Source organism: Oratosquilla oratoria, chromosome 22 (genome assembly GCF_046742065.1).
Source record: "Oratosquilla oratoria isolate Oo_2021 chromosome 22, ASM4674206v1, whole genome shotgun sequence".
Taxonomy (NCBI): domain Eukaryota; kingdom Metazoa; phylum Arthropoda; class Malacostraca; order Stomatopoda; family Squillidae; genus Oratosquilla; species Oratosquilla oratoria.
In genome coordinates, this window is record NC_134798.1 from 50,097,716 (window position 1) to 50,123,041 (window position 25,326).

The 25,326-nt window shown below is 36.5% G+C and overlaps 1 protein-coding gene across 1 annotated transcript; it reads left to right on the forward strand.

The window, feature by feature from the left end:
• Positions 1 to 3,112: 3,112 nt before the first annotated feature.
• LOC143037577 (uncharacterized) lies at positions 3,113 to 25,326 on the forward strand. The gene is made up of 2 exons (XM_076206006.1): positions 3,113 to 3,271; positions 22,647 to 25,326. The coding sequence occupies exons 1-2, from the start codon at positions 3,266 to 3,268 to the stop codon at positions 24,309 to 24,311; spliced, it is 1,671 nt and encodes a 556-aa protein (XP_076062121.1). The 5' UTR covers positions 3,113 to 3,265; the 3' UTR covers positions 24,312 to 25,326.

The window sequence follows — 25,326 nt, forward strand, 5'->3', positions numbered from 1 at the left end:
TACACTTGATTTCTGCCGTGCAGCTCGGTACGGTTGGTAATCCTGCAGACTCCTGCTCCATACAGACACCAGCAACATGTGTTCATATGTAAACTTCTCAAAGAGTAGTCATTCTACAACTTTAACAAGTATGTCAAAATTCGATAGGGTAAGAAAGTAATCATGTGGAATTGAAATAAAGGGAAATAAAATACCGGTTTATACATCCATAATCGATGTTTACAGTTGTTATAAAAAAAAAAAAAAAAAAAAAAAAAAAAAAATATATATATATATATATATATATATATATATATATATATTAAATACGCGTTCTCCTACACAACTTACACGATGATGCATTCCGATTTCACATAGAAAGACACAAATTAAATATTTTCTCAATATTTTGCGCCATGACGCTCGTTGCCACTCCTCACAACTTATTCATTATTTACTTTATTATGAGAAAGTATTCGTTTTACATCATGCTTACCAGAGATTATTTCTATGTAACGTGATTTTATTAATATTTTGTAGAGACTAGATTATTTGAGTGTACTCAAAAGGGCAAGGAAAATGATAGATTTGTAAAACGAATCAATTATCATATATTAAATGATTAATAAGTTGGGATGGGTGGAAGGGGAGGGGGGAGGAGGAGGAGGAGACACAGGGGCAAGCATCATCCCTCCCTCTCTCGCGTCAAGAGCAGACGCCATATTTATAAAACTTTATATTTCATAATTATGGCTTTCTATGCCTGAAAACAACTCAAGATACTCCTCCCTTATCTATCATATCCCATTTTCGTCTATGTCTACTCATCCGAGCCTGTACCGCCAGATGCAGTGTCAAATACCAAGGTGATTATAAAATCGCCTGACGGCAGTCCACTGATACACTCTCTGGACACTTTCTGAATATCAATATATTCATTTCTGGGCTTAACAATATTTAATACCTCTCAATATCAAACTTACTGTGAGAAGAAACAGCAGACGAATGAGCACTGGCTCTACTGGTGACGTCAGTTGATTTTTACGTCCACACACGGTAGAACTTTTTTGTGCGAATGGTGGCCTCTTCGCTCTTCGATGTCTTTTAAGGCACTGACTGTTAGTGGTGGGCAGCTTCCGGTAAAGTTACCGGTTTTATCGGTAACAACCTTAACGGTAGCTTACCGGCAAAAATTCTGCTACTGTTAAGGTTCCGTTAACCGATAAGCTATACCATAACACTCGGAGAGCGGTAAGCACGTCTCGGCTTGGTGGTACTGAGTGACGGTACTGACGGTAGTGGTGGGCAGCTACCGATAGTTACGGGTTTTATCGGTAACAACCTTGACGGTAGCTTACCAGCAAAAATTCTGCTACCGTTAAGGCTCCATTAACCGATAAGCTATACCATAACACTCAGAGAGCGGTAAGCACGTCTCGGCTTGATGGTACTGAGTGACAATACTGACGGCCCACTGTACCGCTAATTTTACTGGTTAAACTTTTACCATTAAGCAAGTATGTACCGCTAAGGTCTCGGTAATTATTTTACCATTAAAACCTTTTTTTTTTGGCATTTTTGTCAATTTCTCAATAGAATTAATGTTATTTCTGTGATCAGCATACGAAATTATATTAATTGTGAAAGTTTCATCGAAAAATTCCGCGTGTCGCCAAATGAAGACTCATATATGTATATATATATATACATATATATATATATATGCTAGTGATGAAAATGCCAATATGCTTCTGTTTCTAAATAAGAATATGAACTAATTTGTATGAAAAGATAATTGAGGAAATAAATAAAAAATATGCTAACAATGAAATCTAATATATCCTTGAGTATTCACCTTGGTCTTTGGATCACGTGCTGGGCTAATTTGTATGAAATAAGTATTAAAACAAGGAAACATTAAAAGCAGTTTTTAGGAAAACATTTATTACAAATTAGTCAGTTTAGGTTAGTTTTTAAGAAAACATTAATTACAATTTAGTCAAAGCTTTATATGTGTACAGTATGTGTGTGTATTAACAAAACTCCCACTCCCACATGCACCCTCCAAACATAGACCCATGCATGCAGAGGCGGACAAAAGTTTATACACCACACCCACCCTCAGACACCCTCCTTTCACTCACTTGCGCGGTAGATAGCATACTAAAGTAGCACCAATTAAAGTATGACTTTTTCCCTTTACAATGACATAACAATCAAAATAATATGTAAAATAGAACCAGACATATAGCTTATTAAAGGACAAAAACATTGATTTTTCAGGAGAGACAGTTAAACTGGGAGGCTGGATACTGTAGATAGGCGGCATGCTTCTACCTCTAACTTTGATAACGCACTGATATCTATAAAATTCAAAATCATGTGTTTACTGTTGAGAATCATAGCTTGCTTCCGATTGGTGGGAGGAGTTGCCAGATATCTCCATAAACACAATATCGTAAACAAAATAGAACTGGCTATCGAAATTTTTACTTTATTTCAATATACAGAATATGCAATGGGGTTGTGACTACACTCCATGGTAGGATGAAAATTGTTTAAAGATTTAAGTCATAAAGGCGACTACTACCTCACGAGTCTTTTACCGGTAAAATACCGGTAATTCCGGTAACGGCATTGTTGTTTACCGGTAATTCCGGTACTGAGATTAGCGGTATTTGCCCAGCACTACTGACTGTTAGCATGGTTGTTTCGATGGGACGATTTCAGTTCGTCCAAAACGTTTTTGCTTAGCAAGTGTAGACTCTCGGGGACCCGACGACTTCGCCTCCACCAAGCATCCTGCCTCAGCCAATAAGGAGCGTGGACCGTATCGCCTGAGAACGTACAACATTCGGACGACGAGCACGACAGCCTTGAAACGAACAATATAGTCAAGCGTTTTGTAGATAAATAACATTTCCTTCTTACACAGTGTTTGTTTTAATGTGTTAATTGATTTGTTTGTTCATTAGATTATTTATCTATTCTATCAAAGACTTCGGGTCCAACGCTTTTCCGCTGACTTGTGAGTGACGTCATGTCTGGCTCGACCTTTTTGCAAAGCTCTATTTTTTGATTGGCTGAGCGGCGAGTAGCCGAACCAATCATGATCACGTTGGGAAGACAAACATGACGTTGTCCCGTCGTATAGAACGAAAAGGACGTACTGTATTGTGGATTTGGGCCGTTGATATCAATTCGACAAGAAGCCACGGTTCAGAACGGTTGGCATCATAGACAACAATTTGCCTACATTTGCGTTATTTGCTAAACTGTAAGCACCATGCCGGTAAGTCAATATTTATCATGTTATTAGTGACGCAAATGTAACGCTGATACAATGGCACGTGTAGTACGGTGACAATAGACCAACATTGAAATGTCTGTATTATAATTATTGTAGTGAACGTAAGGTAACTTACGAATTAAACATTTTGTGTGAGACTGAGAACACCAGCTTGGGAGAGATGTCTAGAGGTTGTGAAGAGAAAAGTAACGGTATTAAAATCGTATAGTCTCAATAAATGCTACGTAACTGATCCGTAAGGGTAGCATTAAGGTATGAAAATTGATGATTATAAAACATTTGCACAAATCGAAAAAAAGGAGGGGGAGGGAAAGCTCCCATACCCACCCCAGCTCTGTTGCTTCGGGCCCTCGCAACACGCGCGCACACGCACACTCAAACAGAAACGTCTGAAATATGTTTATATGATATGTGTGCGTATATGTTGCAAAAAAAAAAAAAAATCCCGTTGGACCATTGTTACTACTTGGCAAAAATTTAATTACAGTAATATTGCCGAAAAATGTCCAACATTGTTACGTTGCAGTAGCACTACCAAAACGTTTTGGATGACAAAAAAAAAAAAAAAGTTTTATGTGTCGAAATTAATATAAGAGTATGTGGTAGTTCTTATGTTGAAAAGGTAGGGATATATATATTCGCGTGCACACAGTAAAAGCTTCACTTGCTAATTATTACGAGTTCGAGTCCCCGCCCAAAACTCATTATAACACTGCAAATACTCCGATCCTGTGGTCCATAATGTTTGTGAAGTTTGCAGGAGCATGGCAGACATTGGCGCAGTCATGTGAATCGTGGAATGCAATGAACGAGGACTGACTTGGGATGATGTATTATATAACATTATTTTGTTTCCGCCCGCCCTTAGCGTTTCATTGTAGGGCCGTCTGCATATCGTCGGATAGATTAAAACACTACAGTCAATTTGCTACAGCAATATGGAGAAATAGGGATTTCGCTCGTAAATTTCTACAGGGGTTTTCCATGCGATTTTTTATTGAAAAAAAAAAGTTTATGTAAGAATGTGGCTTATATTTTGCGTGTGTGTACAGTATATAATGCAATTTTAAGCCCAAACTTTCACGTCTCCGTGATTATTTAGATATTAAATGTGAAGTAAGAACGTTTGGAAGGTGAAGAAAGCATAAACTTGGACGTCGTGCAGATGACGTCAGTTGTATAATATCAGGCGTGCCAACTGAAATTGTTGGAACGAGAAATCCCTTATACTAAGTGGATAAGGGAATCATATAACTTAAAATAAAGATAATGGAAATTTGTCAATTAAAATAAAGGGGTAAAGGTCTAGGCAAAGATTTTTCCCCAAGCTGAAAAAGTATAGGCTCGTAAATGTCACTCAAAACAACGTGCCGTTTCTGATTGATAACGCACTAGTTGTAACATCTATATGGAGTTAACCAATGAAAAAACCGCTGCCACACGAACAATATTGTAGCTTCCTTCACAATCTTTATTTTATATATATATATATATATATATATATATATATATATATATATATATATATATATATGTGTGTGTGTGTGTGTGTGTGTGTGTGTGTGTGTGTGTGTGTGTGTATGTGTATTTACCTAGTTGTATTTTACGGGAAGGGGAGCTATGCTCGTGGGGTCCCGTCTTCATATCTCATTTTATCTAATCTATTTTTAAATTCATGTATTGTTTTTGCACACACCACTTTCTCATCTAACTTGTTCCAACTGTCTATTACTCTGTGAGGAAAGCTGTTCTTTTTCAAGTCTCTTCTATAGCTGTCTTTTTTTATTTTCTTTCCGTGTCCTCTTGTATTTCTGTCATCCCATTTTATCAGATTCTCTCTATCAGTAATTTCTATGCCTTTCATGATTCTGTAAATAGCTATCAAATCTCCTCTCTCTCTCTTCTTTGCTCTAGTGTCTGTAGTTCAAGTTTTTCTAGTCTCTCTTCATATGATAGTTTTGAGAGTGTTGGTGCCAGTTTTGTAATTGCTCTTTGTATTCTTTCAAGTTTTTTTATACATTTTTTTGTACTTGGTGACCATATCGTTGCTGCATATTCCAATCTTGGTCTTATCAGGGTGATTAGGATTTTCTTCACCATTTCTTCATCCAGGTATGTAAATGCCACTTTGATTGTTCTTATTAAATTATAAGTTTCTCCAAAAAAACTTATTTATATGTTTCTCAGGTGACATATTATTCATAACAATGACTCCCAGGTCCTTCTCATTTTCTACTTTTTTTATTCCTTCTTCTCCCAATTTATATGCTCCTGTTATTCTGTTTTTGCTTTTTCCAAATTCCATTATACTACACTTATTTGTATTGAACTCCATCTCCCACTTCCTACTCCATTCCTGTACTATATTTAGATCTCTCTGTAGTGATTCACAATCTTCTTCAGTTTTCACTCTTTTCAGTAGTTTTGCATCATCTGCAAAGAAGCTCATATAGCTTTCAATTCCTTCATCCATATCATTAATATATATAGCAAACATTATTGGGGCCAGAACTGTTCCTTGCGGAACACCGCTTATTACTTCATCCCATTTTGAGTGCTGGTTTCTTATCACTACTCTCATTTTTCTTTCTTGCAAAAAGTCTTCCATCCAATTTAGTAGTTTGCCCTGTATTCCTCCTTCAGTTTCTAATTTCTTAAGCAACTTCTTATGTGGTACTTTGTCAAAAGCTTTCTTTAGGTCTAGAAATGCACAGTCCGCCCATCCATCTCTTTCTTGTATTATATCTATTAGCCTTGAATAGAAACATATTAAATTGGTGACGCATGATCGTCCTTGTCTGAATCCAAATTGCCTTGGATTTAACACTTTGTTTTTTTCTAAATATTTTACCCATCTACTTTTGATAATTCTTTCACAAATGTTTGCTATTGTACTTGTTAGAGAGACTGGTCTATAGTTGGTAGGTTCTTCTTTATTTCCTCCTTTATATATAGGTACTATATTTGCTTTTTTCCAATCTTCTGGAACTTTTCCTTCTTTCAAGGAACTGTTTAGTATGCTATGTATTTTGTCTGCCAGTTCATTCCTGCATTCTTTCAGAATCCAGTTTGCTATATCATCTGGTCCATGCGATTTTCTGACATCAAGATTACTCAAGTGTGTCAATATTTCATTCTTTGTTACTTCTATTTCTTCCATAGGGGGGACTTTCTCTTTCCATTCAATCTCTTCAGGTTGTATGTTCTCCCTTGTAAACACTGATTTAAAATGTTTGTTCATAATTTCCGCCATATCCACTTCCTCAGTGTATTCAACTCCCTCTTGTCTTAATTTCTCCAAGTCTTGTTTATTTTTCAGTTTATTGTTTACAAATCTGTAGAATAGTTTTGGTTGATCTTTACACTTTTCTATGACATCTTTTTCATATTTTCTCTTTTCCTCTCTGCACGTTTGTACATATTCATTTCTATAACCAGTATGTATTTTCCATTTTTCAGGTCTTCTGTCTTTTTTTCCATTGGTCCAGGCTTTGTCTCTTTTGTCTTTTAACTCCCTACAACTTTTGTTGTACCAGCATTTTACATATTCTTTTTCTTGTTTTTGTCTTGGGACATACTTTCCCACTCCTTTTTTGTAATATTTTGTCAAAATATTCCATTTCTCTTCTACTGTTGTTTCTTCTTTGTATATTTCTTCCCAGTTTTCTTGTTGAAAGAATTCTATTATTTTATCAAAGTTTGTTTTTTCATACATCATTCTTCCTTTTCTATATTGCTCATTTCTTTTCCTATATTTTTCTTCATTAAGTTCCAGTTCAATCAATATGTGGTCACTTTTACTTATTGGTGTTTTATATTCAATCTTGTCCACTATTCTAGGTTCAGATGTAATTATTAAGTCTAGTCTCGATGGTTCTTCTTCATTTCTATACCTGGTGTTCTCCTGTATCCATTGTGTCATTGTATGGTCAGTAATCATCTCAAGTAGAGCGTTTCCCCATCAGCCGTCTCCACCCTTTACTGTCATTTCTTCCCAGCAGATTTCTTTGCAATTAAAGTCGCCCATTATAACTATTCTTCCTCCATCTTCCATTATTTTATTTAATGTTATCTTTGTGTCCTCTAACATACTTTTATGTTCACTCTCCTCCCATGAGGCTGTTTTCGGTGGCACATAATTTATCACAAATTTTCTGCTCTTCTTATCTCTGTCTTCCACTTCTATCATAATCATCTCTACTGTATTCTTTCCATATATGACACCCATCACGTTTATATCCTTCTTAGTCAGGAACATAACTCCACCCCCTTGCTTTTTCTCTCTGTTTTTAATCCAATAATTATATGCATTATGTCCTATATTGTTGGGTGGTAGTGGGCCTTTTAATTTTGTTTCTACAATTCCCATTATGTCCGGTTCTTTTTCTTTCAAATAATCATTCAGCTCATTCAATCCTGTTATTAATCCATCTATATTTGTGTAAGACACTCTTAGTTTTCTGTCACTTCCATTGTGTTCTCTGTTTCCCTTTTATTTTTCTCTTGTATGTCGAACTGCCTTAGTTTCATATTCACTACTCTCCAATAGAATCTCTCTTTCTCTGACTCCGTTCTGCTCTCGTTTTTTTCTTAGCTTCCAGTCTTTTCTGCTTTTCTTCCTCTCTTTCCTCTTTATTCATTTCCCTTTTTATCCATACCTTTTTATATTGTTCACTTGTTGCTAGTTTCCCTGTTTTGGATAAGATATTCTCTGCCGTCGTTTGTGACCTGAATTTAATCTTAATTGGTCTGGTCTTATCTGTACTATACTTTCCGAGCCTGAATTTTTCCTCAATTTCCTTCATAATTTCTGGTTCATCTTCCTGAACTAATTTTAGTAAACTGCTTACTTTTTCATTTTCCTCATTGGTTCTTGAGGTTCTATATGGGTTATGTTTCTCTTCCATTCCTAATATAATTATACATTTCTTTTTGTCAGCTAAGTCTCTTACTATATTCTCCTTCTGTCTCATCACTTTAATAACTGAGTCTTCAGTTTGTTCTCTCATTTGCTGTTTAATTATATCAGTAAATGCAACTTTACTGTTTTCTTTTATCGACTTCCATCCCTCTCTGTTTTCTTTACTATTCCTCTTCAATTCCTCATTCTCCACCTTTACTTCTTTTAACTGTCTTTTCAGGTTTTCTATTTCATCAGTTAAGTTTTTGTTCGCCTTCTCTAGTTCTTCCAATTTTTCAACTCTTTGTAGAATGTTGTTAACATGACCGAACCTACGCTCCAAGTCCTCGATCATCTTATCGACCTTCTCTTCTAGTCTTGTCAGTCGGGGGGGGGGGTTGTCCCCCCCCCTCCCCTCTTTAAATCCCTGGAAAATATTCTCATCACTTTCTACTGTATTGCTCTTATCTACACTTCTAATCTTCACATTTTTATTAGACATTTCATCGTCGCTCAGCTGATCGGGGGGTCGTTTGTTTACCTTTCGCCTGTCTGCCTGGGCCAAGTCTACTCCTTCCTCATTTCCTTCCATTTCCCCAGCAATCCCTCCCCTTCTCCTCTTTCCCTACTTTTCCACTACCCCACGAGCAATTTCCCCCCACCCTGTAAATACAATAGGCACTTCTCTTTGCGTTGGGATACACAAAACTTCAATTTTCTTCAGAACGTCTTCTAAGCCGTCCGTTCGTTGAAGTGTCTGTGTGTGTGTGTATATATGTGTGTATATATAATATATATATATATATATATATGTGTGTGTGTGTGTATATATATGTATATGTATGTATATATATGTATATGCTTGTATGTGTATATATATGTATATGCTTGTATGTATTTACCTAGTTGTATTTTACGGGAAGGGGAGCTATGCTCGTGGGGTCCCGTCTTCATATCTCATTTTATCTAAACTATTTTTAAATTCATGTATTGTTTTTGCACACACCACTTTCTCATCTAACTTGTTCCAACTGTCTATTGCTCTGTGAGGAAAGCTGTTCTTTTTAAAATCTCTTCTATAGCTGTCTTTTTTTATTTTCTTTCCGTGTCCTCTTGTATTTCTGTCATCCCATTTTATCAGATTCAATCTATCAGTAATTTCTATGCCTTTCATGATTCTGTAAATAGCTATCAAATCTCCTCTCTCTCTTCTTTGCTCTAGTGTCTGTAGTTTAAGTTTTTGTAGTCTCTCTTCATATGATAGTTTTGAGAGTGTTGGTGCCAGTTTTGTAATTGCTCTTTGTATTCTTTCAAGTTTTTTTATACATTTTTTTGTACTTGGTGACCATATCGTTGCTGCATATTCCAATCTTGGTCTTATCAGGGTGATAAGGATTTTCCTCACCATTTCTTCATCCAGGTATGTAAATGCCACTTTGATTGTTCTTATTAAATTATAAGTTTCTCCAAAAATCTTATTTATATGTTTCTCAGGTGACATATTATTCATAACAATGACTCCCAGGTCCTTCTCATTTTCTACTTTTTTTATTCTTTCTTCTCCCAAATTATATGATCCTGTTATTCTGTTTTTGCTTTTTCCAAATTCCATTATACTACACTTTTTTGTATTGAACTCCATCTCCCACTTCCTACTCCATTCTTGTACTTTATTTAGATCTCTCTGTAGTGATTCACAATCTTCTTCAGTTTTCACTCTTTTCAGTAATTTTGCATCATCTGCAAAGAAGCTCATATAGCTTTCAATTCCTTCATCCATATCATTAATATATATAGCAAACATTATTGGGGCCAGAACTGTTCCCTGCGGGACACCGCTTATTACTTCATTCCATTTTGAGTGCTGATCTCTTATCACTACTCTCATTTTTCTTTCTTGCAAAAAGTCTTCCATCCAATTTAGCAATTTACCTTGTATTCCTCCTTCATATTCTAATTTCTTAAGCAACTTCTTATGTGGTACTTTGTCAAAAGCTTTTTTTAGGTCTAGAAATGCACAATCAGCCCATCCATCTCTTTCTTGTATTATATCTATTAGCCTTGAATAGAAACATATTAAATTGGTGACGCATGATCGTCCTTGTCTGAATCCAAATTGCCTTGGATTTAGTACGTTGTTTTTTTCCAAGTATTTTACCCATCTACTTTTGATAATTCTTTCACATATTTTTGCTATTGTACTTGTTAGAGAGACTGGTCTATAGTTGGTAGGTTCTTCTTTATTTCCTCCTTTATATATAGGTACTATATTTGCTTTTTTCCAATCTTCTGGAACTTTTCCTTCTTTTAAGGAACTGCTTATTATGCTATGTATTTTGTCTGCCAGTTCATTCCTGCATTCTTTCAGAATCCAGTTTGCTATTTCATCTGGCCCATGCGATTTTCTGACATCAAAATTACCCAAGTGTGTCAATATTTCATTCTTTGTTACTTCTATTTCTTCCATAGGGGGGACTTTTTCCTTTCACTCAATCTCTTCAGGTTGTATATTTTCCCTTGTAAACACTGATTTAAAATGTTTGTTCATAATTTCTGCCATGTCCATTTCCTCAGTGTATTCAACTCCTCCTTGTCTTAATTTCTCTAAGTCTTGTTTGTTTTTCAGTTTATTGTTTACAAATCTGTAGAATAGTTTTGGTTGATCTTTACACTTTTCTATAACATCTTTTTCATATTTTCTTTTTTCCTCTCTGCACTTTTGTACATATTCATTTCTATAACCAGTATATATTTTCCATTTTTCAGGTCTTCTGTCTTTTTTCCATCTGTTCCAGGCTTTGTCTCTTTTGTCCTTTAACTCCCTACAACTTTTGTTGTACCAGCATTTTACATATTCTTTTTCTTGTTTTTGTCTTGGGACATACTTTTCCACTCCTTTTTTGTAAATTTTTGTCAAAATATTCCATTTCTCTTCCACTGTTGTTTCTTCTTTGTATATTTCTTCCCAGTTTTCTTGTTGGAAGAATTCTCTTATTTTATCAAAGTTTGTTTTTTCATACATCATTCTTCCTTTTCTATATTGTTCATTTCTTTTCATATATTTTTCTTCATTAAGTTCCAGTTCAATCAATATGTGGTCACTTTTACCTATTGGTGTTTTATATTCAATCTTGTCCACTATTCTAGGTTCAGATGTAATTATTAAGTCTAGCCTCGATGGTTCTTCTTCATTTCTATACCTAGTGTTCTCTTGTATCCATTGTGTCATTGAATGGTCAGTAATCATCTCAAGTAGAGCATTTCCCCATGAGTCATCACCACTCTTTACTGTCATTTCTTCCCAGCAGATTTCTTTGCAATTAAAGTCGCCCATCATAACTATTCTTCCTCCGTCTTCCATTATTTTAGTTAATGCTATCTTTGTGTCCTCTAACATACTTTTATGTTCACTCTCCTCCCATGAGGCTGTTTTCGGAGGCACATAATTGATCACAAATTTTCTGCTCTTCTTATCTCGGTCTTCCACTTCTATCATAATCATCTCTACTGTATTCTTTCCATATATGACACCTTTCACGTTTATATCCTTCTTAGTCAGGAACATAACTCCACCCCCTTGTTTTTTCTCTCTGTTTCTAATCCAATAATTGTATGTATCATGTCCTACACTGTTGGGTGGTAGTGGGCCTTTTAATTTTGTTTCTACAATTCCCATTATGTCCGGTTCTTTTTCTTTCAAATAATCATTCAGTTCATTCAATCCTGTTATCAATCCATCTATATTTGTGTAAGACACTCTTAGTTTTCTGCCACTTCCATTGTATTCTCTGTTTCCCTTATGTTTTTCTTTAGTATGTCGAACTGCTTTATTTTCATGTTCACTACTCTCCAATAGAATCTCTCTTTCTCTGACTCCGTTCTTTCCTTGTTTTTTGCCTTAGCTTCAATTCTTTTCTGCTTTTCTGCCTCTCTTTCCTCCTTATTCATTTCTCTTTTTATCCATACCTTTTTATATTGATCATTTGTTGCTAGTTTCCCTGTCTTGGATAGAATTTTCTCTGCTGTTGTTTGTGACCTGAATTTAATCTTAATTGGTCTGGTCTTATCTGTACTATATTTTACGAGTCTGAATTTTTCCTCAATTTCCTTTATAATTTCTGGTTCATCTTCCTGGACTAATTTTAATAAACTGCTTACTCTTTCATTTTCCTCCTTGATTCTTGCGGTTCTATCTGGGTTATGTTTCTCTTCCATTCCTAATATAATTATACATTTCTTTTTGTCAGCTAATTCTCTTACTATATTCTCCTTCTGTCTCATCACTTTAATAACTGAGTCTTCATTATGTTCTTTCAATTGCTGTTTGACTATGTCAGTGAATGAAACCTTATTCCCTTCTTGAGTTATTCTCCAATTTTTAGCTTCTGTAGCTATTTTCTCTCTGTTTTCATTACTATTCTTCTTCAATTTCTCATTCTCCTCCTTTACATTTCCTAACTGTCTTTTTAGGTCCTCTATTTCTTCAGTTAAGTTTCTGTTAGCCTTCTCTAGTTGTTCCAACCTTTCAATTCTTTGGAAAATGGAGTCTACGTTACCTAACTTACGCTCCAAGTCCTCGATCACCTTATCAACTCTCTCCTCTAGTCTTATCAGTCGGGGGGGGGGGGGTTGTGTCCCCCCCACCCTCTTTAAATCCCTGGAACATATTCTCGTCACTTTCTTCTGTATTGCTCCTCTCTATACTTCTAATCTTTACATTTTTATTAGACATGTCATCCTCACTCAGTCGTTTGTTTACCTTCCGCTTGTCTGGCTGGGCCAAGTCTACTCCCTCCTCATTTCCTTCCATTTCCCTCAGTAATCCCTCCCCTTTTCCTCTTTCCCTACTTTCCCACTACTCCACGAGCAATTTCCCCCCCCACCCTGCAAAAACACTAGGCACTTCTCTTTGCGTTGGGATCCACAGACTTCAGTTTTCTTCAGAACGTCATCCAAGCCGTCCATTCGCTGAAGTGTGTGTGTGTGTGTGTGTGTGTGTATATATAAGTATATATATATGTGTGTGTGTATATATATATATATATATATATATATGTATACACAAACACATATATATATATGTATATATATAATTTTCAGACTACTCAAATTCCTGATGTATATTATGTGTGTTCTTATGTATGTGTGGTACAGTTGCATTTGTGACTGACATTCCCATTCTTATTTTGTTTAATTTTGTTTTACATAGAAGTGTAACACCGCCTCAATCACATCTCCATTGTTATTAATGTCCACTAAATATGTTTTTCTCTCAGCAGAATGTCTCAGTCAAGTAAAGTGTTTGACAAATATTTTTCTCCCAAAACTATTAATTGTAATCTGTGCACTTGCAGTTGTCAAAGAAATTACAAAGGATTCCAAAATCGGAGCATGCAGACAGGAGACCTTTTGGTCTATATCTAGGTCGGATGCGGAAAAAATCATAGTAAATGAATAGATAAAAACTATAATGTAAATAAGATATATGAATGCATAGGCATAGTTGAATAATAAACAGGTTAAATAGAAAATAATAAGTTGACATATAACTAATAATAAATGAGAATCATACAGACAAATGATAACTAAAAAAAAAAAAAAAAATGATATAGAGGACAGTTAAAGTTTCACCCAACCAATGATTTTCTTATGTGGCTTATATGTTTTTGGTGAGATATGTTTTGTATTGATTGATGGTGTACATCATTTTGTGTTCTTGTTGATAATAGACCTGTTTTGCAATGCGTATTACTCGATATAATGCTCCCCACCCAAAAAGCCCAATTCCCCACAGGTCCCCCAAGGTCGTTGGGGAGGAGATGTAGCCATAATTTAAGATATTACTTGAAAACTATGCATTTGTGAAGGAAATGATGTGCACCATCAATCAATACACAACATATCTCACCAGAAAGACGTAAGCCACATCAGAAATCATTACAGAATCTTGCTTAGGTGTTTATCTAAATGATTCTTAAAGCTTCGAATTGAATTACATAACACTGCCTATGCAGGAAGTTTATTCCATTCATTAACTACACGGCGAAGTTGTTTCTACCCACTTCCAAATTGAATCTATTTTCGGATAGTTTGAGACCATTGTCTCTTGTCTGATTCTCATTCAGTGTGAAAATTTGTCACTTTTGATGTCAATTCCCTTTAGAATTTAAAGACCTATATCAAGTCACCTCTGAGTTCACGCTTTTTTAGGAAAAACAGATTCATATGTTTTAGTGGTTTTTCGTATGATTTATTTTTTGATATTTGGAATAAGTTTTGTGGCTCGCCGTTGTACTTTTTCCAGTCTGTCAATGTCTTTAATGATATTCGGTGACCATACGGAAACAGTATACTGTATTCCAAATGTGGAAGAACTAACGAGTTATAGCTTGTTAGTGAGTGATGGACTTTTGAAGTCAAAAGATCGCGCAATCGGTCCTAGAATCTCGTTTGCTTTCTCAAAGGCTGAAATACACTGCTTGGATGATTTGAGATCGTTACTGATAATTATGTCGAGATATTTTTCACTATTCACTTTTTATAACGAATTTCCAAATAATTTTTTTTTTCACCTATGTGTATTACCTTGCATTTACTTGTGTTAAATTTCATTAGCCACTTTTCAGACCATTGCTGTAATTTATCTAAATCATCTTGAATATCTAATTAGATTAAGTAATCATTTGCCATTCCGCACAGTATTGTATCATCAACAAATTTGGAAACAGTAGATTTTAGTCCATGGTCTATATCATATATATATACTCTGAATAGAAGTGGCCCAAGAACGGAACCCTGAGGACCTCCACTTGTAACATTTTCCCATTTGAAACAACTCTGTTTTCGATCATTCAACCAATTACTATTCCAACTTAAGAGGCTACCACTTATTCCGTGCTAAGCTAATTTAGTAAGTAGTCTTTCGTGGGGGACGGTATCAAAAGCTTTTGCAACGTCTAGATATATTAAATCTATATTGTTTCTTTTGTCATAATTCGAAATAACTGTGTTGTAGAATTCGAGTAAGTTAGTCACGCAAGAACGTTTCCTTCTGAAACCATGCTGGCTATCATTTATCAAACGGTTACTTTCTAAATGATGTTAGATAGCATCTCTGATTATAGTTTCCATTATTTTTCTTATGATTGAAGTCAAACTTATAGGCCAACAGTTACTTGGTTTCTTTTTGTCACCTTTTTTGAATATGGGAGTAACGTTAGCTAGCTTCCATTCTCTTGGGACATCTCCGGATATGATGGATTTCTTGATAATAATTTCTAATGGAACAACAATCTCATTTTTCATTTCCTTTAAGATTCTTGGATGCCAGCCGTCAGGCCCTGGTGTTTTATTAACTTTGAGTTTCTCTATACACCTTTTAATTTTTTCTTTTTTGTTATATTTACAGTAGTAAGTTTACCCTAGACTTTTCACAGGTTTCAGTTTGGAGTTCACCTTGAGTGTACAGAACTGCACGTGTGTGTGTATTTACCTAGTTGTATTTTACGGGAAGGGGAGCTATGCTCGTGGGGTCCCGTCTTCATATCTCATTTTATCTAAACTATTTTTAAATTCATGTATTGTTTTTGCACACACCACTTTCTCATCTAACTTGTTCCAACTGTTTATTACTCTGTGAGGAAAGCTGTTCTTTTTCAAGTCTCTTCTATAGCTGTCTTTTTTTATTTTCTTTCCGTGTCCTCTTGTATTTCTGTTATCCCATTTTATCAGATTCTCTCTATCAGTAATTTCTATGCCTTTCATGATTCTGTAAATAGCTATCAAATCTCCTCTCTCTCTTCTTTGCTCTAGTGTCTGTAGTTCAAGTTTTTCTAGTCACTCTTCATATGATAGTTTTGAGAGCGTTGGTGCCAGTTTTGTAATTGCTCTTTGTATTCTTTCAAGTTTTTTTATACATTTTTTTGTACTTGGTGACCATATCGTTGCTGCATATTCCAATCTTGGTCTTATCAGGGTGATTAGGATTTTCCTCACCATTTCTTCATCCAGGTATGTAAATGCAACTTTGATTGTTCTTATTAAATTATAAGTTTCTCCAAAAATCTTATTTATATGTTTCTCAGGTGATATATTATTCATAACAATGACTCCCAGGTCCTTCTCATTTTCTACTTTTTTTTATTCCTTCTTCTCCCAATTTATATGCTCCTGTTATTCTGTTTTTGTTTTTTCCAAATTCCATTATACTACACTTTTTTGTATTGAACTCCATCTCCCACTTCCTACTCCATTCCTGTACTATATTTAGATCTCTCTGTAGTGATTCACAATCTTCTTCAGTTTCCACTCTTTTCAGTAGTTTTGCATCATCTGCAAAGAAGCTCATATAGCTTTCTATTCCTTCATCCATATCATTAATATATATAGCAAACATTATTGGGGCCAGTACTGTTCCCTGCTGAACACCGCTTATTACTTCATCCCATTTTGAGTGCTGGTTTCTTATCACTACTCTCATTTTTCTTTCTTGCAAAAGGTCTTCCATCCAATTTAGTAGTTTTCCCTGTATTCCTCCTTGAGTTTCTAATTTCTTAAGCAACTTCTTATGTGGTACTTTGTCAAAAGCTTTCTTTAGGTCTAGAAATGCACAGTCCGCCCATCCATCTCTTTCTTGTATTATATCTATTAGCCTTGAATAGAAACATATTAAATTGGTGACGCATGATCGTCCTTGTCTGAATCTAAATTGCCTTGGATTTAACACTTTGTTTTTTTCTAAATATTTTACCCATCTACTTTTGATAATTCTTTCACAAATGTTTGCTATTGTACTTGTTAGAGAGACTGGTCTATAGTTGGTAGGTTCTTCTTTATTTCCTCCTTTATATATAGGTACTATATTTGCTTTTTTCCAATCTTCTGGAACTTTTCCTTCTTTCAAGGAACTGTTTAGTATGCTATGTATTTTGTCTGCCAGTTCATTCCTGCATTCTTTCAGAATCCAGTTTGCTATATCATCTGGTCCATGCGATTTTCTGACATCAAGATTACTCAAGTGTGTCAATATTTCATTCTTTGTTACTTCTATTTCTTCCATAGGGGGGACTTTCTCTTTCCATTCAATCTCTTCAGGTTGTATGTTCTCCCTTGTAAACACTGATTTAAAATGTTTGTTCATAATTTCCGCCATTTCCACTTCCTCATTGTATTCAACTCCCTCTTGTCTTAATTTCTCCAAGTCTTATTTGTTTTTCAGTTTATTGTTTACAAATCTGTAGAATAGTTTTGGTTGATCTTTACACTTTTCTATGACATCTTTTTCATATTTTCTCTTTTCCTCTCTGCACGTTTGTACATATTCATTTCTATAACCAGTATATATTTTCCATTTTTCAGGTCTTCTGTCTTTTTTCCATCTGGTCCAGGCTTTGTCTCTTTTGTCTTTTAACTCCCTACAACTTTTGTTGTACCAGCATTTTACATATTCTTTTTCTTGTTTTTGTCTTGGGACATACTTTTCCACTCCTTTTTTTGTAAATTTTTGTCAAAATATTCCATTTCTCTTCTACTGTTGTTTCTTCTTTGTATATTTCTTCCCAGTTTTCTTGTTGAAAGAATTCTATTATTTTATCAAAGTTTGTTTTTTCATACATCATTCTTCCTTTTCTATATTGCTCATTTCTTTTCCTATATTTTTCTTCATTAAGTTCCAGTTCAATCAATATGTGGTCACTTTTACTTATTGGTGTTTTATATTCAATCTTGTCCACTATTCTAGGTTCAGATGTAATTATTAAGTCTAGTCTCGATGGTTCTTCTTCATTTCTATACCTGGTGTTCTCCTGTATCCATTGTGTCATTGTATGGTCAGTAATCATCTCAAGTAGAGCGTTTCCCCATGAGCCGTCTCCACCCTTTACTGTCATTTCTTCCCAGCAGATTCCTTTGCAATTAAAGTCGCCCATTATAACTATTCTTCCTCCATCTTCCATTATTTTATTTAATGTTATCTTTGTGTCCTCTAACATATTTTTATGTTCACTCTCCTCCCATGAGGCTGTTTTCGGAGGCACATAATTTATCACAAATTTTCTGCTCTTCTTATCTCTGTCTTCCACTTCTTTCATAATCATCTCTACTGTATTCTTTCCATATATGACACCCTTCACGTTTATATCCTTCTTAGTCAGGAACATAACTCCACCCCCTTGCTTTTTCTCTCTGTTTTTAATCCAATAATTATATGCATCATGTCCTACACTGTTGGGTGGTAGTGGGCCTTTTAATTTTGTTTCTACAATTCCCATTATGTCCGGTTCTTTTTCTTTCAAATAATCATTCAACTCATTCAATCCTGTTTTTAATCCATCTATATTTGTGTAAGACACTCTTAGTTTTCTGTCACTTCCATTGTGTTCTCTGTTTCCCTTTTGTTTTTCTCTTGTATGTCGAACTGCCTTAGTTTCATATTCACTACTCTCCAATAGAATCTCTCTTTCTCTGACTCCGTTCTGTTCTCGTTTTTTATCTTAGCTTCAAGTCTTTTCTGTTTTTCTTCCTCTCTTTCCTCTTTATTCATTTCCCTTTTTATCCATACCTTTTTATATTGTTCACTTGTTGCTAGTTTCCCTGTTTTGGATAAGATATTCTCTGCCGTCGTTTGTGACCTGAATTTAATCTTAATTGGTCTGGTCTTATCTGTACTATACTTTCCGAGCCTGAATTTTTCCTCAATTTCCTTCATAATTTCTGGTTCATCTTCCTGAACTAATTTTAGTAAACTGCTTACTTTTTCATTTTCCTCATTGGTTCTTGAGGTTCTATATGGGTTATGTTTCTCTTCCATTCCTAATATAATTATACATTTCTTTTTGTCAGCTAAGTCTCTTACTATATTCTCCTTCTGTCTCATCACTTTAATAACTGAGTCTTCAGTTTGTTCTCTCATTTGCTGTTTAATTATATCAGTAAATGCAACTTTACTGTTTTCTTTTATCGACTTCCATCCCTCTCTGTTTTCTTTACTATTCCTCTTCAATTCCTCATTCTCCACCTTTACTTCTTTTAACTGTCTTTTCAGGTTTTCTATTTCATCAGTTAAGTTTTTGTTCGCCTTCTCTAGTTCTTCCAATTTTTCAACCCTCCGTATAATATTGTTAACATGACCGAACCTACGCTCCAAGTCCTCGATCATCTTATCGACCTTCTCTTCTAGTCTTGTCAGTCAGGGGGGTGGGGTGGGGGGGGGGGGGTTGTACCCCCCCCCCGCTTTAAATCCCTGGAAAATATTCTCATCACTTTCTACTGTGTTGCTCTTATCTATACTTCTAATCTTTACATTTTTATTAGACATTTCATCGTCGTCGGGGGGCCGTTTGTTTACCTTTCGCCTGTCTGCCTGGGCCAAGTCTACTCCTTCCTCATTTCCTTCCATTTCCCTCAGTAATCCCTCCCCTTCTCCTCTTTCCCTACTTTCCTACTACCTCACGAGCAATTTCCCCCCCACCCTGTAAATACAATAGGCACTTCTCTTTGCGTTGGGATCCAAAAACTTCAATTTTCTTCAGAACGTCTTCTAAGCCGTCCGTTCGTTGAAGTGTGTGTGTGTGTGTGTGTGTGTGTATAAATATATATGGAGGGAAATTTATATACCCTAAGTAGCCGTCCCAATGGACAAGTAGTTTGCGCATGGAATTGTGAGATTAATTCAACGTTCGAGTCCTGGTGAGGGAAGTCGTTAAGTAGCATGACGTGTGCTAACTTATGTCGAGCATTTCTTACCCATCCTTAAGTATGATTTTGTGTAAAAATAATCAGTAATTCGGGAGAGCACCTCATAAGGACTTAAACTGAGATATTACATAATATTTTTTAGATATTTGGCTAGTGATTCTCAATTAGTCGAACAGCACATGAGATCACCCTTACTCCATTTACTGACTGCGCAGTGAATGAAGTTTTCTGTAGATCACTATTTGCCCAATAGTAGTATGGTAAAGGAGCAATGATCGTTGGGTCCTATCTCCTATACTCTAAAGAATACAAACTCTTCGGTACTCCTTACAATAGGTGGTAAGGAGTACCTCAGGTTTGTATCAGGAAAAAAATTAATTTTCCTGCGATAATTACATTTATCCTACCATGCCTGAAGTTCATGGGTTTGAACTTGATCTATATCCTTGATTTTTAGATTTATTTAGATTTGAACTCTTGTATTGTCTGAGCTTAAGAAATATCACTCCTAAAGTATTCTAGATATGCATTTATATGGAAAAATATTTCTGCACATCCTTTAGACATGTCTTTTTAATTTGCTCCCATAACCTTTTAATGTCATTAATCTGAAATCTCTTCTGACAATGTAATCTATCCCCAACTGAATGCTGTAATCGTATCACCTCTTTCTCTTCGATCTTTCAAAGTTGGCATACCCAGTGTTTTTAGTTTCTTCTCTAATATCTGTCTGGCTGCTGCCCTTTGCATGCTCTTGGTCTTGCTTATATTCTTTCCACAATCTGGGAACCATACTATAGATGCATATTCCAGTCTTGGACGGATCAGGGTTTCGATTTCCCTCATATTTTCGTCCATATTGTGAAACGCCACTCTGATCTTTTGCAGTAGTCTGCATATCTCGCAATATTGTTGATTATCTGTTAGGTGGCAGACATAACACTTTGAAATCTTTCTCTTGCTTTTGTAAATAATCTTCCCAAGGAGCAGATTATCTATTTTACTTTATTTTCTTTTGTATATATATTATATGCAAAACCAGTGTCTAGACCTTCTTGCAATAGTTTATGTCCCCATTTCTTCTTATGATTTTTTAAATAGTCTGTAAAATGTTGGCATAGCTTCTCCCTTCCATCATGCCAATGACAGACAAGAAACATTTGTGTAAGCACTGAACCTTGTGGTACTCTGCACGGCACTGCTTTCCATATTGACATATCTTTAACTAATGTCCTCACTTTCTCCATTTCTTCTCGTGATTTTTGCATCATTTGCAAACATATTGGCATAGCTTGTCACTTCCATCATGCCAATAACTGACAAGAAACATTGGTGCAAGCGCTGAACCTTGTGGTACTCTGCTCGTCACTGCATTCCATATTGACATATCCTTAACTACTGTCCTTGCTTTCTCTCCTTCCCTCCAATCTCTCACTATGTTAAGCGAGTCCTGTTTGTGCTTCCACCCACAAGTCTTTGGCACATGTTTGTTCACTCCTAGGTTGTTAATGTCGAGAGTAAATTTTCCCATTTCCTCCCTGTGGTATTCATGAATTCCTACCAGTTTGCTTCTTCAAAGGATCTTTTCAACCCTAAGTAATTGCTTTCCTTAAACTGAGTCTCCCATATCTGTGTGATTCATTCCTTCGCTTTATTTCCTCATCCATCCTGCTATTGCATGGTCACTTTTTCCCTATGGGGCAAAGGAAGTTCAGTTAACTGATAATGTGTATTCTCCATTGTTATATTTAACATGGTATTTCCCCCCAGGAAACTGCTTTGCTGCCTGCTTTCTATTCCTCCCAATTGACCTCACTGCAATTAAAATATCCAATAAACATTTTTCTTTAGGAAAGACTGTATGCATTAAGATTTAATGATATTCTGCTTCATTCCAATTTCTTGTCTTGGGGAGGTACATGTGCCACCATGAAGTCTTTTATTCTGCCCTCTAGTGCAAAATTTTAGGTGAATTGCTTCAGTGTTGCCGTTACTCAGATTCGCTTCTTCCACCTTAGTCACTTCCCTCCACAAACATTACCCCTCCACCCAATTTATCTTTGTCACTTCCCTATAGTTCCCCAACTGTAGGTCAACATTTCTTTGGAGTTTGTTTCCACAGACAAAAAATGAAGGTTCTATCTTCAACCTAGTCAATAGTAAACCATCAACATTGGCATATACTACTCCAAATTTGATTTTTTAAAGAGATTTTTTTTTCTTATTCCTCTTCCGTAATCCCATAATTTTTGGTTTTAGTTTCTTGTGTTTGTATTCAGGTGGGTGATTATAAATTAACCCCAATACGATGACGCCTACGTAGGCGTCATGAGGAACGCATATACATGGATGCGGGAGTCTGCGTCTCACTATTTTGTAGTTGAATCACCCTCATATTCTGTGAACTGGTATGATCAAGTTTTCTGTGGTTCTTAATATTAAGAGTGAAAGAGAACAAGTAATACAGCTGTAACTACAAATTTTATAATGCTAGTATTGGGATGCATCTTCGGATCATCGTACATCAGACAGCTGATGCTAAAGCGAGAATTTGACTCCTATTGAAGAGGTTAATGTTATGACCCCATTAAAGAGAGCCCACATGCACTCTTGTTGCTTAATTTTATTCTTATCAGTTCTCTCCTTCAGTTTCATATATTAACTTACCTGAAAGAGAGCATTTCTTCATTCATTTGATTCTTTCCCATTTCTATCCCTAGGTTTAAGTGTTTAATTTATTCAGGTATTCATCGTCTTTTACAGATATCAAGATCTATCGCCTCGGATCTTAAGGAGAAGGCTTGCCAAGAGTACACTGTGCCCTATGGAGAAATTGAGGGACTGGATATCCTAAAGTTGGAGATGAGGACGGATCACAAGGATGACAAACACAAAGTACAAAAGCTGTCACTCGGACATCCAAGCAACCGACCCACAAAGGTCATCCTTCTTGTGGGGGCCACTGGAACAGGCAAGACGACTCTAATCAATGCAATGGTCAACTACATCTTTGGGGTGGACTTCAGAGACAACTTCCGGTTTATTCTCATCGACGACAAGGATTCTCCCAAGAGGTCCCAGGCCGAGAGCCAGACGGACTTCATCACTGCCTACATTTTCCATCACCAGCCGGGGATGCCCTTCGATTACAGCTATGTCCTGATCGACAGCCCGGGGTTCGGGGACACCCGCGGGATCCAGCGAGATCGGGAAATGATGCGACAGCTACAGACCTTCCTGGAGGAGGACTACGGCATCGATCAGGTCGATGGCATCGGCTTCGTCACGCCTTCGTCTGCTGCAAGACTAACGCAAACGCAGAGGTACGTCTTCGACGGCCTCTCCTCGATGTTTGGGAAGAATGTGAAGAGCAACATCTACGTTATGGCCACCTTTGCTGATGCCAAGAATCCACCAGTCCTGGAGGCCCTTAAGGAAGGTAAAGTGGAATACGAGGGCTTCTACAAGTTCAACAACAGTGCCGTGTATGCCGACAACAATGTCCACGGGTCAGATTCCGACGAAGACTCTGATTCTGACGACGAAGATTCTGGCTACATCAGCAAACTTTTCTGGGAAATGGGCATTCGTAGTATGAACAACTTCTTCATCAAGCTGGGAAAAACGTCCCCAGTCAGTCTTCAAATGACCAAAGACGTTCTGGAAGAGAGGAATCGGCTGCAACTGTGCGTTGTAGGTCTTCAGAACCAGATTCATCTGGGTTTGGGCAAATTGGCTAACCTGGAGCAGGAGAGGGACATGATGGCGCGTCTCGATGACGACATGACTGGCAGCAAGGACTATGAGGAGGAGATCGAAGTCCCCAAAATAAACAAGATTGACTTAAATAAGAGAGAACACGTCACGAACTGCATCAAGTGTAACATGACGTGCCACTACCCTTGTTACATCCCAGAAGACAGCAACAAGATGAACTGTTGGGCCATGACTGACGGCACTTGTCGTATCTGCCCCTCCAATTGTCACTGGGATGTTCACAAGAACATGGGATTTCGCTTTGAGACAATTTATGTGAAAGAGAAGAGGACTGTCCAGGAACTCCTGGACCGCTATGAGAAAGCCAAGTCTGGGAAGCAGAGCAAACAACAAGTAATCGCCGCCATCGAAACGGACATGGAAAACCTAGGGAAGAAACTCCTCCAGCTCATACGAGAAGCTCAACAACACGTGGAGAAGTTGGAGGCCATTGCCCTCAAACCCAACCCACTCTCCACGAAGGAGTACATCGACCTCATGATCGAGTCTGAGAAGTTGCAGAAGAAGCCCAAATGGGAAAAGAGGGTGGAAATGTTGACACATCTTAAAGAGGAAGTCGGGGTGCTCCAAGGACTTCGAGGAAAAGGTGCGGCCTCATCTGGTTCAGGGGAAGGGCTTATTCGCTTCTTCAAAGATCTCATGCACAATTAGCCATGTGGCAAATTCCATATCGAGTAATATTGTATACACGCCACCAACTCTGAGAACCCATGCACCAGCTGCATTTGTAGACTGCATAGAAGTGTTGATATGGTCTCGGTAGTGATGGAGACGACCTTATCTGGGATTGAAGCTCACCGTAATTGAAATTTAAGTTTTGCAGAATGATTGGTCAAGTTGAAGGCATTTGTTTTGGAGGGCTTTGGACGACTAAGGTTGAAAATTTTTGTAAACATAAACACAGGACATGGTAAGGTGGATCTGATAACACTGTTTTAGTTATACGACTTGTAACGTTGCTGAGTTCAATTATATCAAAATATTTTGAAAAATGTAATTGAAGTAACGCCATGAGTGCTACAAAAATGTTTATGTGTATAACCTGTACTCGCAGTCTCATTGCTGTTCAACCAGGGAACAAAGTGTGTAGTTGGTGTGCAGTTCAGTTTCAGAATTGGTTGGGAAGTGTATTGTCTGATGGTGATCACTTTCGAAGGTTATCAAAAGTGGGCAGCCCTTACTATGGCAACTGTTTTCAATAGGCTGTGACACACTTGGTGTGAATAAAGATTGTGCTGTTCACTTTGAAATAAAAAAGAAGAAAAAAAAAACAGGGAGAGAGAGAGAACACAAAAGAGGGTCTCTAATGTCGGCCGCAGTGACTTTGATGCTGAGTTGGCCCAGCCTACAAGCCAGCATGTCTCTTATAGAGCATGTAAAATTTCAGTGGGTCCAATTGTTAGGATTATATAATATCAACATTGAAATCTTTGTTGTTGTCAATTGTGATTGCTTTCACCCCCAAAACTAACCATTATTATCAACCTGATCCAGTCACCATTGTGAAGAAAGTGGTAGAATGTTAATTTGTCTTGTGTAAATTTTGGTAGAATGTTAGTTTGCCTTGTGTAAATTTTATAAAAAAAAAAAAAAATCTTTGGGCCTGCTTAGACAATATGTATTATACTATGTGATATGATTTATCAAAGATATAGATTTATAAGAA